The sequence below is a fragment of the Limulus polyphemus genome, unplaced genomic scaffold (assembly GCF_000517525.1).
Source record: "Limulus polyphemus unplaced genomic scaffold, Limulus_polyphemus-2.1.2 Scaffold661, whole genome shotgun sequence".
Classification (NCBI taxonomy): domain Eukaryota; kingdom Metazoa; phylum Arthropoda; class Merostomata; order Xiphosura; family Limulidae; genus Limulus; species Limulus polyphemus.
In genome coordinates, this window is record NW_013666271.1 from 9381 (window position 1) to 23523 (window position 14143).

General features: G+C 33.3%; 1 protein-coding gene across 1 annotated transcript in view; it reads left to right on the top strand.

Annotated features, from left to right (window-relative positions):
• Window positions 1-6686: 6686 nt before the first annotated feature.
• The window catches only part of LOC111085849, a 20107-nt gene continuing 12650 nt past the window's right edge, over window positions 6687-14143 (top strand). Inside the window, exons 1-3 of the mRNA XM_022386330.1 lie at window positions 6687-6772; window positions 9245-9337; window positions 12897-12952. Coding sequence (XP_022242038.1) covers window positions 9292-9337; window positions 12897-12952 — 102 coding nt within the window. The 5' untranslated portion in view covers window positions 6687-6772; window positions 9245-9291. The remainder of the gene's footprint in view (window positions 6773-9244; window positions 9338-12896; window positions 12953-14143) is intronic.

The following is a 14143-nucleotide window of genomic DNA, read 5'->3' on the forward strand; positions in this document are numbered from 1 at the left end:
ACTCTAAACGAATCTTATTAAAAGAATGTGTTCTTTTAATTTTATTAAATAATAACTCTTTGACCACTGCTGTACACTCTAAACGAATCTTGCTAAAATAATGTGTTCCAGAGTGTGCAGCAGTGGTCAAAGAGTTATTATTTAATAAGATTAAACGAACGAATCTTGCTAAAATAATGTGTTTCCCATGGTTTGTGTACAAACAAACCTCACACCAGGTTGTTTTCCATAACTAAACACAAAATTCATTTTGGTAACTTTCCCTATCATTGATCTGTAGTTGGGCTTATGAGAACTGCAGTTCTCAGTTGATCATGGTGTGAGATTTGTTATCACTTATATAGATTCTTCTAGAGTTTCTACAGATACTTCATTAAACATTTTCATTGCTTTTCTACTGAAGCTCCCCGGTAGCTCAGCAACAAGACTGAGGGCTTATGACGCTAAAAATTGTGTTTCGATATCTGCAGTGGCACAGATAACGAGCCCATTGTATAACTTTGTGGTTTGCGAACAAATAAACAAAGTTATTGAATGTTTCCTAAACCCTTTAAAGTTTTCTAACGAACTTCTGATGCTTTTCTTTACTCGTTCATTACAAAGTACTGTTAAAATATATCTACACACAAAACAAATTTATATTTAAAAAAATCTATAATCCATACTATTTATATTTAAAAATCTATATAATCCATACTATTAATATTTAAAAACCTATAATCCATACTATTTATATTTAAAAACCTATAATCCATACTATTTATATTTAAAAATCTATATAATCCATACTATTAATATTTAAAAACCTATAATCCATACTATTTATATTTAAAAACCTATAATTCGCACTATTTATATTTTAAAATCTATATAATCCATACTATTTATATTTTAAAATCTATATAATCCATACTATTTATAAATGATTTCTATATAAACCTTTATAGAACGTTTCCCTATGGTTTGTGATTTTAAAAAACAGAATCATTTTCATAAATTTTTTTTTAGAGTTTATAAAAGTTTTTCTGTTGATAAAGTCCAAATATATGGAAATTATATAACTTTTTTTATAAATACTTTCTTGAGAAAAAAACTGTAACAATTATATCACTAACGAGCACTTGTATTTCAGTTTAAAAGTGGATCTAAAAAATCGTTCAGTTCTGATAAATTTGCTTCTGATATCCAAATTCTCGAATCAAAAGACATGAAATTCAAAAAGCACCATAATAATCAGAATTATTTCGCCCTGAAACTCTCTTGTAGCTGCATTTAGCATTTTAGTTTTAGTTAGATACAGAGCCTCCACAACATCTTCAAAGATAGTACTTTAATAACGAAAATTATTACCTTTTGTCGTGTCTTCCATTTTTAACTTAGATCTATGTACATCTTACTACAGTAGTGTCTTATATTTGTCTTTAATATAGAAGTAATACAATAAACCTTTATTCACAAATAAACTGTACATGCATAATCAGTGAATCGGTCTAGCATTACAGTGATCACCAACTTACCAGCGCTTGTGTTACATAAAAGTCTATAGAGAAAGTCACATGAAACATAAAACAATTTGTATCTTTTGTACTTTTTTTTTCTTCTGTGGAAGTGTGAGTCCGTTATACTATCCCTATACATATATACAACTTTCCCATATCTTGACTTTGAAAGAGCGGGTGATATCCTTTATATGTTACCACCAAACATAACACCTCGAAATATTAACCAATAAAACACAGATAGTGTTAGTGCATTATTAAATCCTTTTAATTATCGATCACTGTTAAGCACAAAGGTACACAAATGGGTACCGAAACCCGATTTTAGCGTTACATCGGGGAGGAGGGGAGGGCAAAGGAATGTATAGTTGGCTGTTTGGTTAGTTGTTTTTAGCGCAAGGCTAAACAGTGAGCTATCTGCGCTCTGTTTACCACGAGGAATCGAACCCCGTATTTTACCATTGTAAATCTGGAAACGTACCGCTGACCCACCGAGGATAGGAGCTTTAAATTAAAAACAAAAAAAAACGACATTTAAAAATATAAGCATTAGATGAACAGTTGATGTGGTCCCTGTCTCTTGATAAACAAACTGTTATGTACAAAAATTAACTTTACCACACGACTTTTGGTTAAAATATTAAAATAAGTTCAATGAACAACTTACCTACGACGTGATCCAAAATACTTCACTTGTTCGCTGACATTATATTTGAATACTCGCTCACGCGTGCTTAAAGATATCTGGTGGAAAATACAATATAGCCTAGTGAGCAACTAGAACACATCAGTTGATATTTTCAATGGTGGAATTCCATACTTTTGAACCCTACTCCCAGTGGGGCAGCTCTAAGTTTACGGGTTTACAATGCTAAGCTCCGGAGTGTGAATCTCCGTGGTGGACAGAGTACGGATTGCCCATTGTGTATCTTTTCGCTGAAACAACAAGAACAACAGTACTTTTAAACTAGAGAAGAAAGTATTGTATAATAGCTGGAGTACCCGTGCAAGGGACGGAAGCTATGTAAAGGACATGAAAAGTTGCTTTCCTTATACGAAATTGTAAAAAAATGTAAAAACCGAAAGTGTGTATGTATCTCTCCATATACCCAACAAATCTTCATACCAACTTCAGTGAAGATCTATCAACAGGGGGCGAAGTAGTGGTAAAAAACGCACATAAAAACCGCAAAATGCAAAACTGGAAATGTGTATGTAACCCCTCATGGGCCCAGTGAACCTCCATACAAGTTTTGATGAAGCTCCATCCACAACCCTGCGAAGTAGTTACATGGACACACAACAAACAGTACTATTATATCTATATAGATACAGATTTTAAAATACATCTTATATCAATGGTACAATAAGGTCTATGGACAACATTTTGATGTCGGTTTATGAACATTTAGACAGGACATTGCCTAATGGTTAGTGTGACCGGATTATGAATTCGAGGGTTCATGATTCGCGTCCCATTGCTGCAAAAACCCATTATGCACTTTGGAGCCGTTTGTGCGCTATTAGATTGACGGTCAAATCCCGCTATTCAGTAAGACAAGAGTAGCCCCAGAGTTGACGGTGTGTACAGTTAAGTAACTGCCTTCCCTCTTGTCTGTTTTTAGGAACTGCTATGCGCAGATAACCCTAATGTAACTTTGACGAAAATATCATGAATAGAATAGAATAGAATACACACCCTGAACTCAGACTCCGAAAACTTCTAATTCACGTTTTAACCGTGTTTACAGTGTTTTTACTGGAAAATGAACAGTGTTTTGACCTTAAAGTAAACAGTGGTTTTACTGTAAAGTAAATAGCGTTTTTCTAGCGAACAACGCTTTCTCAAGACATAGGGATATTTGATATTAAAACAAAACATACCCATTATAAACACAAGAAATGAGCTGGACATTACAGGGACAAAGATAACAAGAGATCTCTGATACCAGTACAATTTTCTGCAGGTTTCCAAGTATTTCCGTTACTGTCTTGTTGTTATATGCATGAGTATCTTTTTTTCCTCAATATCCCTTGTAGAGCATAATGTTCAATTTCCATGCTACAGAATATGCATATCATGATGACGTTGATAAAGTACGAAGCTCATAAAGAGTGTAATAGCACCTGACCTGGTTCGTTAGTAAGTTTTAAGTCAACCAAAATGAGATACGGCGCTAAAAAAAAGTGATTACACGTGAAGAAGTCTAGTGGCTAAATTTGACTTAAAGAAGTGCAGGTAATAAGTTTCGCCGCTATCTGGTTTCGTTTCGCCGCTATCTGGTTTCGTTTCGCCGCTATCTGGTTTCGTATTAAAGAAGTGCAGGTAATAAGTTTCGCCGCTATCTGGTTTCGTAATGTTTGGAGAACCAAGTTTTCTGCATGTTAACGATATATTTTCGTACACTATTTGAGTTGAACTGACAAGTAATACAAAAAACAGTAGAACCCGGTGCTGGCTGGCTTCAACAACAACAAAAAAGGTATTCAATTTGGAATTCCAAAAAAGGACCGGGACTGAATTCCTCTGAATACCGTCAGAATAAGACAATGAGTGTACTTTACTTAAAGTCGTCTAAGATGTCATAAAAAAACATGAAAATTCGTAGATTACGTTTCAATAAAGTTTACAACCGGTGAGGAATTTCATAAGACATAGCGTTTTAGTTAAAACACTGAAACTGGGGGGTTTAATAGTGCACAGTGCTTTAGTTAACACAACCAAACCGAGGAGTTTCATAGTACACAGTGCTTTAGTTAACACAACCAAACCGAGGAGTTTCATAGTACACAGTGCTTTAGTTAACACAACCAAACTGAAGGCTTTCTCAGTGCACAATGCTATAGTTAACACACACCCAAACTGAGGATTTTCATAGTGAACAGTGCTCTAGTTAACTCAAACAAACTGAGGAGTTTCATAGTGAACATTGCTTTAATTAACACAACCAAACTGAGAAGTTTTATAGTACACAGTGGCTTAGTTAACACTAGTGTTGAGTTGTGCCAGGATTTAGTGAGTTTCGAGTGAAACAAACTGAGGAGTTTCATAGTACACAGTGCGTTAGTTAACACAACCAAATTGAAGAGTTTCACAGTGCAAAGTGCTATAGTTAACACTAGTGTTGAGTTGTCCCGGGATTTAATGAGTTTCGAGTCAATGAACTTTCGGTTTATTATAGAGGGAAAGAGCACAAAAAGTGTGTTTAACATGTGGAAAGGCAGACTCATCGGCACTTGTTCCCTGAAGGCTTTAGATTTCAGAGAATATATTTTGTTACACAAGGGACTAATGAATAAGTAATTGACTAGATTGGAGTTTTTTTTTTTCATTTTAATGTAATTTTCCTTTATAAGAATGCAGTATTGGACAAGGAAATTAATTTTCATGTTGTTCTTTCATGACTCGACAACAATAGTTGCAGGTCTCGGACTTTCTTATAAATTTAGATTTGTCTTTAATTTTATATCCCCCCCTTGTTTTTCAACTTTGTCATTCTATAACAAACCTTTCAAACATGTTAACCCAATTTGTTTATCAAGTTTACAGGCAATCTGTTCACGTTTATTCTATTTCAATTTATCGTTCATTATTAAATTTGTATAATAAAGATTGATTAGTATTCTCAACTTAAAATTTGTTTTTAGAACTAACGTAAATCTTCTTAGCTGACCGAATCTATTATTGGGTTTACGGCCGAAAATATTGTTAACAGCGAGAGTACCCGAATGATGAAACAATGCATTCTAATCTTTATAAGTACAGGTATGTACGTAAGAAAATTATATTTAATTTAGCCATACTGATGGCCAGGTTAGTTTTTAGCTTGTTCTGATCGGATGTTATTATTATTATCTATAATATGTATGTATTAATTTATGTGTGTGTGTGTGTGTATATATATATATATAATAAAAAGACAAAATAAATAAATATAAAATAACAAAACATGATTATCCATGGCTTGTACTGTACTCAGATTCTGATTGTTCTTTAGTGGGAGTTATAATTTAGTTTATGTTTTATTTTAAACCAATTTTCGACACTGCTGATGGCTAGTGTCGAGTGTGTATGTGATGACCAAGTAGCACAAGTGATTTACACTAGCCTTATTAGCAATTGTGACTTAACCCACTCTTCAAGTTTGGGTGAATAAAAAAGTCTGGACAGGGAATTTGAATGAGAGAGTAACTGGGATAGTGACCGTGGCGCTATCTCTTGGGATGTGTCAACAGTTTTATACTTGCTAAAAGTGGCAAGTTCATAGCAAAGGTCAGCTTCCTCGAGGTTTTTGAGACCCGTTGTTCTCCAGAAACATAAATTTCAAGTGAAATTCTTCAAAATTTTGTTGTATCAGAGATGAAAAAAACAATTGCCTGTTATATCAAATTACCATGTCTCATAAGCACGATTTTTTATATAGCACAATGATGCTCTGTGACAGTTTACATCTACATGTGAGTTAAAAGTTAAATTAATAATTTTATTTAAATCTAAGTGTACCATGTCTTTTAAGTTACCCTCACTTTAACATTAGTGCATAACGTTTTTGTTAATGCCCTGGAATATTACATATGTCTACAAAAATAAATAAATATAATCATAATATGAAAACAAAAGTTTACCTATGAGAAGGCAAACTATTAACACAGTTATGTTTATGTCTTGATGTCTGACTGCAGGCGTAAATCGACTAAATGAATTAGACTCAAGTTGAATATTTCACGTGAATCAGAAATCATATGTTCTCGTATTAAGAATTGGAGTATTCAGTGCTAGCAGAAAACCTAATAGCATTTCCCTAATAAAACAAGATTTGAGTAGGTACTTATTCGGCTCAGTTCATATTGTGGTCTTTATACGTATCTTCTGAAAGCTGTAGTTTTTATGATACCGTACTCTGTAAACAATAATGTATAAATTAAGGTACCAATAAGAGCAAATTCTGTATAACGCTATCGGTTAAAAAGATCTTTTACGCGTTTTCTTACACACGTCGAGGGCAATTTTCTGTACAGAAAACTACAAAATTTCTACGCTTTGAGCGCAACTGGAGCGTGCCACACGCGTCCTTTGGCCTCGAGGCGATAGAGTAGTACGGTATATAATGGACAGCTAAACATTTATCGACTATTTCGTCTGCTGAGCAAAACAGTTCAAACCCTGCTAGGTGGCATAGTTTTTAAAAGAACGTATTTGTAATTTCTTTTATGTCAACTCGTGTTTGATATTTCAAGCTAAACATCTAGTAGTACCATATAACAGGCTACAGGTACGAACTTTTTATTTTATACCGTATTTAATTCAGCTAAAGATATTTCATATAAAATTATCTTCGGATTTTTGGCTTATAGAGAATCCACGTAAAAATGTTAATGAGTTATATTAAACATATATTTGAAATATTTTATATATTTTACTACCACTACATTACTTCTATTGTTATAAAAATATTTTTTTGGCCATAAAGTCGCTGAGATATAAAATATTAGTGTTGTTTTTTTTTTAATAATATATTATTCACTCTTAGTTTTAGAGTAAAAACAACATCTGATCATTTTAACAAGTTTTGAACAAGTTTAGAAAGTAATGTTTAGGATTTACAGGAAAGTCTAAATTCGTCGTTCCCGCTGTTCCTTCCTCATCAGTCTTTGACCATTTGTTATGTTAACTATTTCAGAATCCCTGTATGATGTGTTCTGTCAACTACTTCAGACCTTAAATTTGACTGTCCATTCTTTTATCTGTCTCTTTGTCATTATGTCAGAATTTATAGATATCAACTCCATACTATGTCTCAAATTTCTTTATTTTTGCGTTAATCTGAACTCTGACTTACACAAAGCAAGTAAAAACAAAAACAGAACAAGGTTAACAATCAACTTCTTAAAAATGTTATATTTAGAATAAGTAAATTATCTAACATTTCAGTTGAAACACAAAATAGAGTTGTTTAGATCCAAATTACGTGTTGTAGAAATCAGGATCAATTTCTTATTTTATGCTCTTTTTAATGCTCAAGATATACAACAGTGCTGAAATATATGCTATGAAATATGGATTGAGAAATAGAGAAAAGTTCCCGGTTTCTGAAGTAGATGATAGAACACCTGATACAAGGATTAAGGTCTGAAGTAGTTGACAGAACACATTGTATAGGGATTAATGTCTGAATTAGATAACAGGACATATGGTACAGGGATTAATATCTGAACTAGATGACAGAACACTTGATACAGGGATTAGTGTCTGAGTTAGATGACAGGACACATGGTATAGGGATTAATATTTGAATTAGATGACAAGACATAAGGAACAGGGATTAATATCTGAATTAGATGACAGAACACGTGATACAGGGTTAATGTCTGAAGTAGATAACAGGACACATGATACAGGGATTAATATCTGAATTAGATGACAGGACATATGGTACAGGGATTAATATCTGTATTAGATGACAGGACACATGATATAGAGATTAATATCTGAACTAGATGACAGGACACATGATACAGGGATTAATATCTGAATTAGATGACAGGACATATGGTACAGGGATTAATATCTGTATTAGATGACAGGACACATGATACAGGGATTAATATCTGAAGTAGATGACAGGACATATGGTACAGGGATTAATATCTGAATTAGATGACAGAACATGTGTTATAGGAATTAACGTCTGAATTAGATAACAAAACACATGGTCCCACACTAATGCTATTTATCTTAAAAGGACGAAGTCTCATTCAGGATTCTTTTGAAATTTACTTTTGACTTAGGTTTCGGAAAACTCTCATTCTTAAATTCTCTTTGACCTGTCTTTACCAAAATCAAGTCGTCTGACTTGAATTGATAATTAAATTTATCACAGAATGTAGACGCTTCTCAAAAAGCTTTATAAAATTCACAAACACAACATGTAAACCAATGAATAACTGTGTGGGGGTGGGGGTAAAACTTTAATTGAAATATTGTTGAAATAATTGTTTATGTATGCTTTTTCGCTTTTTCTTTTGCAAAAGAAACACTATGCACAAAAATACTGTAAACTTAGTTGCTTTTCATAGGTCTTATAGTAAAAATATTAATGTTTGTGTGCCTGTTATTTTTAAAATATTCCAGCACATTATATTCTAAATAGATGGCGCTAGTAAACAATGGTTATACTTCTAATGATTTATATAAAAAAACTTTTGCTTAAATGAAAGATTATACATTTAACTTTTGTGTGTGTGTGTCTCTTTGCCCATTGCTTTACAGTTCACGATGTTTGGACTATATATTATTAACGGTGTGTCACTGCTTAGTCACAAAAAGGTCTAAAGATTAGTAATGATCTTACGCCTAAAGAAAAATAACATCTGTTGCCCTACAATTTCTTCGTAGCAATGGCCCATTACGTAATTCTGTGAAATAAGTAAATCTCAACTGAATTACAACTGTAGATTCTGGTGAACTCTACATTGGTAGGGGATCATTTATGAAGTTGTTGTGATATTAATTTGTTGTTTTTAATATTAATTATCCTTTGAAAGGCATGCCTGGTAGAAGTTATCACAGTTTAAAACGACAAAATTAAGCTTAATAATAAGTACGTGTTTTTACATTTCTTGTCCTTCTAAACTTAATCGAATTTCAATTTCATTTCATGTTTTTCTAATTTTTTTGCGATATTGCCAAAAAAAAATCTTACAAATGAAAGGAAATCTATATTTTCTATGTTGTTTGTGTACAGACTGAATTGATCCGGATGTAAGAGTATGAACTAGAAAGCGCAGAACAATGAAGGTTACCTGGGTTAGTGCCCTATTTTTAGCTGCTATTTCAGGTAAGTAGAACTCATTTCTATGTAATCAGAAGTCAAAATCCTGAGACATAATAAATGATGTTAACACGCCATCTGGTTGTAAAACATCTGAGAACAGGCCCACTGAACCTACAATATTATGACCTAATTACAAATATCAATAATATATATACAATCGTAATACAAAATTGATGCTCGCATGCATACTCAATAGATGTTTTTTAGTCACAACGGTACTAATTGTAATTGAATGTCGCTTTCCTTTGTGAGAGAGATATATACATTTGTTTTGTATCAAAAATATCAACGGTGTCTGTAAGTAAGTATTTCACATATGCACATTCCTACAAAGTAATTCTCAACTAAATGTAATCGGTAATACATAATTCACGTACTACAAAAACTAGTAATAGGTAACTAACGTACATCAGGGACAACACTGTAACCGGTAATAAGTAACTATCGTACTATAGGGACAACACTATAATCGATAATAAGTAATTCACATACCCTCACATACCGTAGGGGCGACATTTTAATCCGTAATAAGTAATTCACCTAGTGTAGGGACAACACTGTAATCGGTAACATATAACCAACATAATCAGGGACAACAATGTAACCGGTAATAAGTAACTATCGTACTATAGGGACAACACTATAATCGATAATAAGTAATTCACATACCGTAGGGGCGACATTTTAATCCGTAATAAGTAATTCACATAGTGTAGGGACAACACTGTAATCGGTAACATATAAGCAACATAATCAGGGACAACAATGTAATCGATAACAAGTAACTCACACGGTGTTGGGATGACACTGTAATCGGTAATAAGTAACTCACATAGTGTAGGGACAACACTGTAATCGGTAACATATAACCAACATAATCAGGGACAACAATGTAATCGATAACAAGTAACTCACACGGTGTTGGGATGACACTGTAATCGGTAATAAGTAACTCACATACTGTATTGACAACACTGCAATCGGTAATAAATAATTAACATACATCAGGGACAACACTTTAATTGGTAACAAGTAACCCACATATTGTAGGGACAACATTGTAATCGGTAACAAATTAAGTAGCTCATACTGTAGGGACAACATTGTAATAGCTTATAAGCAACTACCGATTAAGGTTTAGTTGTTGTTAAACGCAAAGCTGCACAATGAGCTATCTGTACTCTGCCCACCACGGGTATCGAAACTCGAATTTTAGAAGAGTAAGCCTACAGACTTACGGCTGAGCTACTAAGGGGCACCAATTCAGGAACAGCACTAAAGGAAACAACTCAGACTTATAGCAAGTTTAATATTTATTGTATAAAGCATGTTCTTATATTTCCAAGATAGCCAACTGTATTATTGTTATCTAAATATATAAATTAAAAAGTAGTAGTTCAAAGAGTTTAAAGTTAAGCCTATAATTTTATTTTCTTACCAATTTCCGGTATGATATATCTTTACATCGCAATGTCTAGTTTTCACTTCCTTTAGATACAATAATATTTATAACTATTTATACTGGGGGAATGTGTAGATTTCAACGTATATGTTTATATGCCTGTTAGTATAAATCTATATAATTTATTCATACAGTCAGGTGACAGAGTACACTTATGTCCGACTTGTTATCTTATATTAGACTTCAAAATAGTTTCTTTACACGTGTGTCTGTTTATTTATTCAAGACTTAACAGTATTGGTCAGCGCCGACTTGTGACTCTTTAGAGGTGGATTACAATTTCCTAATCGTATTAGCTAAGCTATTTCGTTATTAGATTATTTTGAGTTCTTAATTTAACACCAAATCTCTATAAAAGTTGAACCTCCACTAAAATTATTTCATGCTAACATTATAATCGTTTACACAATTAAAATTAATTCACAGGGTTTAATATAAATATTTCTTGTTTTCAACGTTAACCAACTGAGGCTAATCTCCACAGTCACCAGGTGGAGGAATGTTACATATACACGCCTGTTTCCGTTTAGTTATTTTTAGAAGCAATAGTTTATGGCAAGTTTGTTTACGTAACTGTGTACGAATCATACGCTGTGTAGTTCAATTATTATGACTTGGCGCTTGTTGTATTATTGCGTCACGTTACAGGAAGCAGCTTCTAAGATCTCTCGTTGTTTCCATTGAATATTATTGCATCATTATATCGCTTAACGTTCTAGGTCTCTGTCAATCTATAAATACGCGTACAAAATGTAGTTCAAGTAAGATAGACAATTAGTTAGATAGATAGCTAGAGCTAGATTATGTGTTTATGAGTTTAGCCATAAGAGCATATAGCGGCGATTTCTAAAGTGAAATTATCGTAGATTGTATTGTAACAACAAAGTAAAGAAGAAGAGTTTGTTTTATCAATCGTATTCTAAAGTAATTGAACAAAGCTGTGTGGCCTTTTGATGAAAAACGACAATTGTTTAAAGCTATGTAGTAACCAATAGTGTAACGTAATGAAATTATCACTGATTGTATTGTAACAACTTTTAATTACACAGTTAATCATCACAGTTGTATCCAATCTTTAAATAATCGTCTCTTTTCGTCAAAGTCCACACAAGCTAGTTCAGTTACTTAGAGCACAACTGACAAGAATTGTTCTCCTCTGCTTTTTTGTATATACGTTTGACTTGTTTAAGTATATATTGTTTTACAACAAGTGGACTATGTTGCTGTTTATTTATTGTTGAAATTTATCACTAACAAATCACAGACACCTACTGTGAAGAATCCTGCTCAATCATACATACACGGTCTGGCATGGTCAGATGGTTAAGATGCTTGACTAGCAATCTAAGGACACGGGTACGAATCCCCATTCCACCAAAGATGCTCGCCCTTTCAGCCGTGGGGGCATTATAATGTGACAGGCATTCCCACTATTCGTAGGTAAAAGAGTAGCCCAAGAGTTAGCAGTGATGACTAGCTGCCTTTTTTCAAGTCTTTCACTGCTAAATTAGAGACGGCTAGCCCAGATAGCCCTCGTGTAGTTTTGCGCGAAATTTAAAATAAACCATACATACATATCAAATCTGACAAGGAAACTGAACTGAAAAAGATTCAATATAACCGTTATCTAGGTTGCCCGTCTTTACCAACCCAGCAACAGAGCTTCTTTCACCGAGAACACACTGTCACCCCTTTTATACCTCAAAAAGCTGTGGAAACGTATTAAACGAATATGACTGATACCATCTAGAATATACTTTGGTTTACTTGTAAAAATAATAAGAGAAGTGTGTCATTACGAAACTGTGTTTTAGATCTACACATTAATTATTTTTTCTTTACGTAGAGATTGGATTTTGAGTTGCTAAAATGTTTGCATAATCTATAATAATAATCCACTTACTAAAATCGTAATTTGTATTGAGACTAAAGAATTTAATATTTGTTTTATGCACAGGATTTTTCTTCCTATTTTAATAAAATTATGCATAGAAAGAACGTTAAAAAAGTTACGAATGAAACATCGCGTGTACTTATTTTTCGAGGTTCATTGATTCTCTGTAACTTATTATAGCTTCTTTCTTTCTTTTTTTTCTCTAGCAACTGTTGAAGATCACAGTTGGACAACAAAGTGGAAAACTGACGTCCACGTTCTGGTAAGACAGATTCTTGTAGACGTACAGTAAGTTATGGACAAGTTTATATTATTGTCCCATGTATTAGACGTTACAAGAAGATACAAACAAGTGTATGTTGGTGTCTCATGTAGCAGACGTTACAAGAAGACACAGACAGGTGTATATTGGTGTCTCATGTAGTAGACGTTACAACAAGATACAGACAGGTGTATATTGGTGTCTCATGTGGCAGATGTTACATCAAGGTACAGACAGGTGTATATTGATGCCCCATGTAGTAAACATTACAACAAAGTAAAGACAGGGTTGTACTGATGCCCCATGTGGTACACATTACAACAAGGTACAGACAGGTATATATTGATATCCCATGTAGTAGACGTTACAACAAGATACAAACAAATGTATGTTGTTGTCCCATGTAGTAGACGTTACAATAAGGTATAAACAGTTACATATTGATGACTCATGACTTTAAACATGAAATTGAATGTCACGTGATAACCATAAAATGGTACTAAGTCGAGTTATTTGACGTTCAACCTATCGTTTGATATCTGCTTTTGTCCTGGTGATAAAAAATAACGAAACTTGATTACGTTTGTATTTTTTTATACACAGCAACAAATAAAGAAGGTAATTTGTCGAAGTAATTGTTCTGAACTGGAATATTACCGTATATCAAGCAGAACTGTGTTTCCTGTATTGTTGAAAATCATGGTTCTGTAGAATGAGTTTACACTCCTGGAGGGTGGCTACATATACCACGCATATACTGTATATGTACTGTTTCACAGTCGTGGAAGGTGACTGTATAGGCTGCACTTATATCTATCTAATTATATATATATACTGTTTTACAGTCGTGGAAGGTGACTGTATAGGCTGCACTTATATCTATCTAATTATATATATATATACTGTTTTACAGTCGTGGAAGGTGACTGTATAGGCTGCACTTATATCTATCTAATTATATATATACTGTTTTACAGTCGTGGAAGGTGACTGTATAGGCTGCACTTATATCTATCTAATTATATATATATATACTGTTTTACAGTCGTGGAAGGTGACTGTATAGGCTGCACTTATATCTATCTAACTATATATATATATACTGTTTTACAGTCGTGGAAGGTGACTGTATAGGCTGCACTTATATCTATCTAACTATATATATATATACTGTTTTACAGTCGTGGAAGG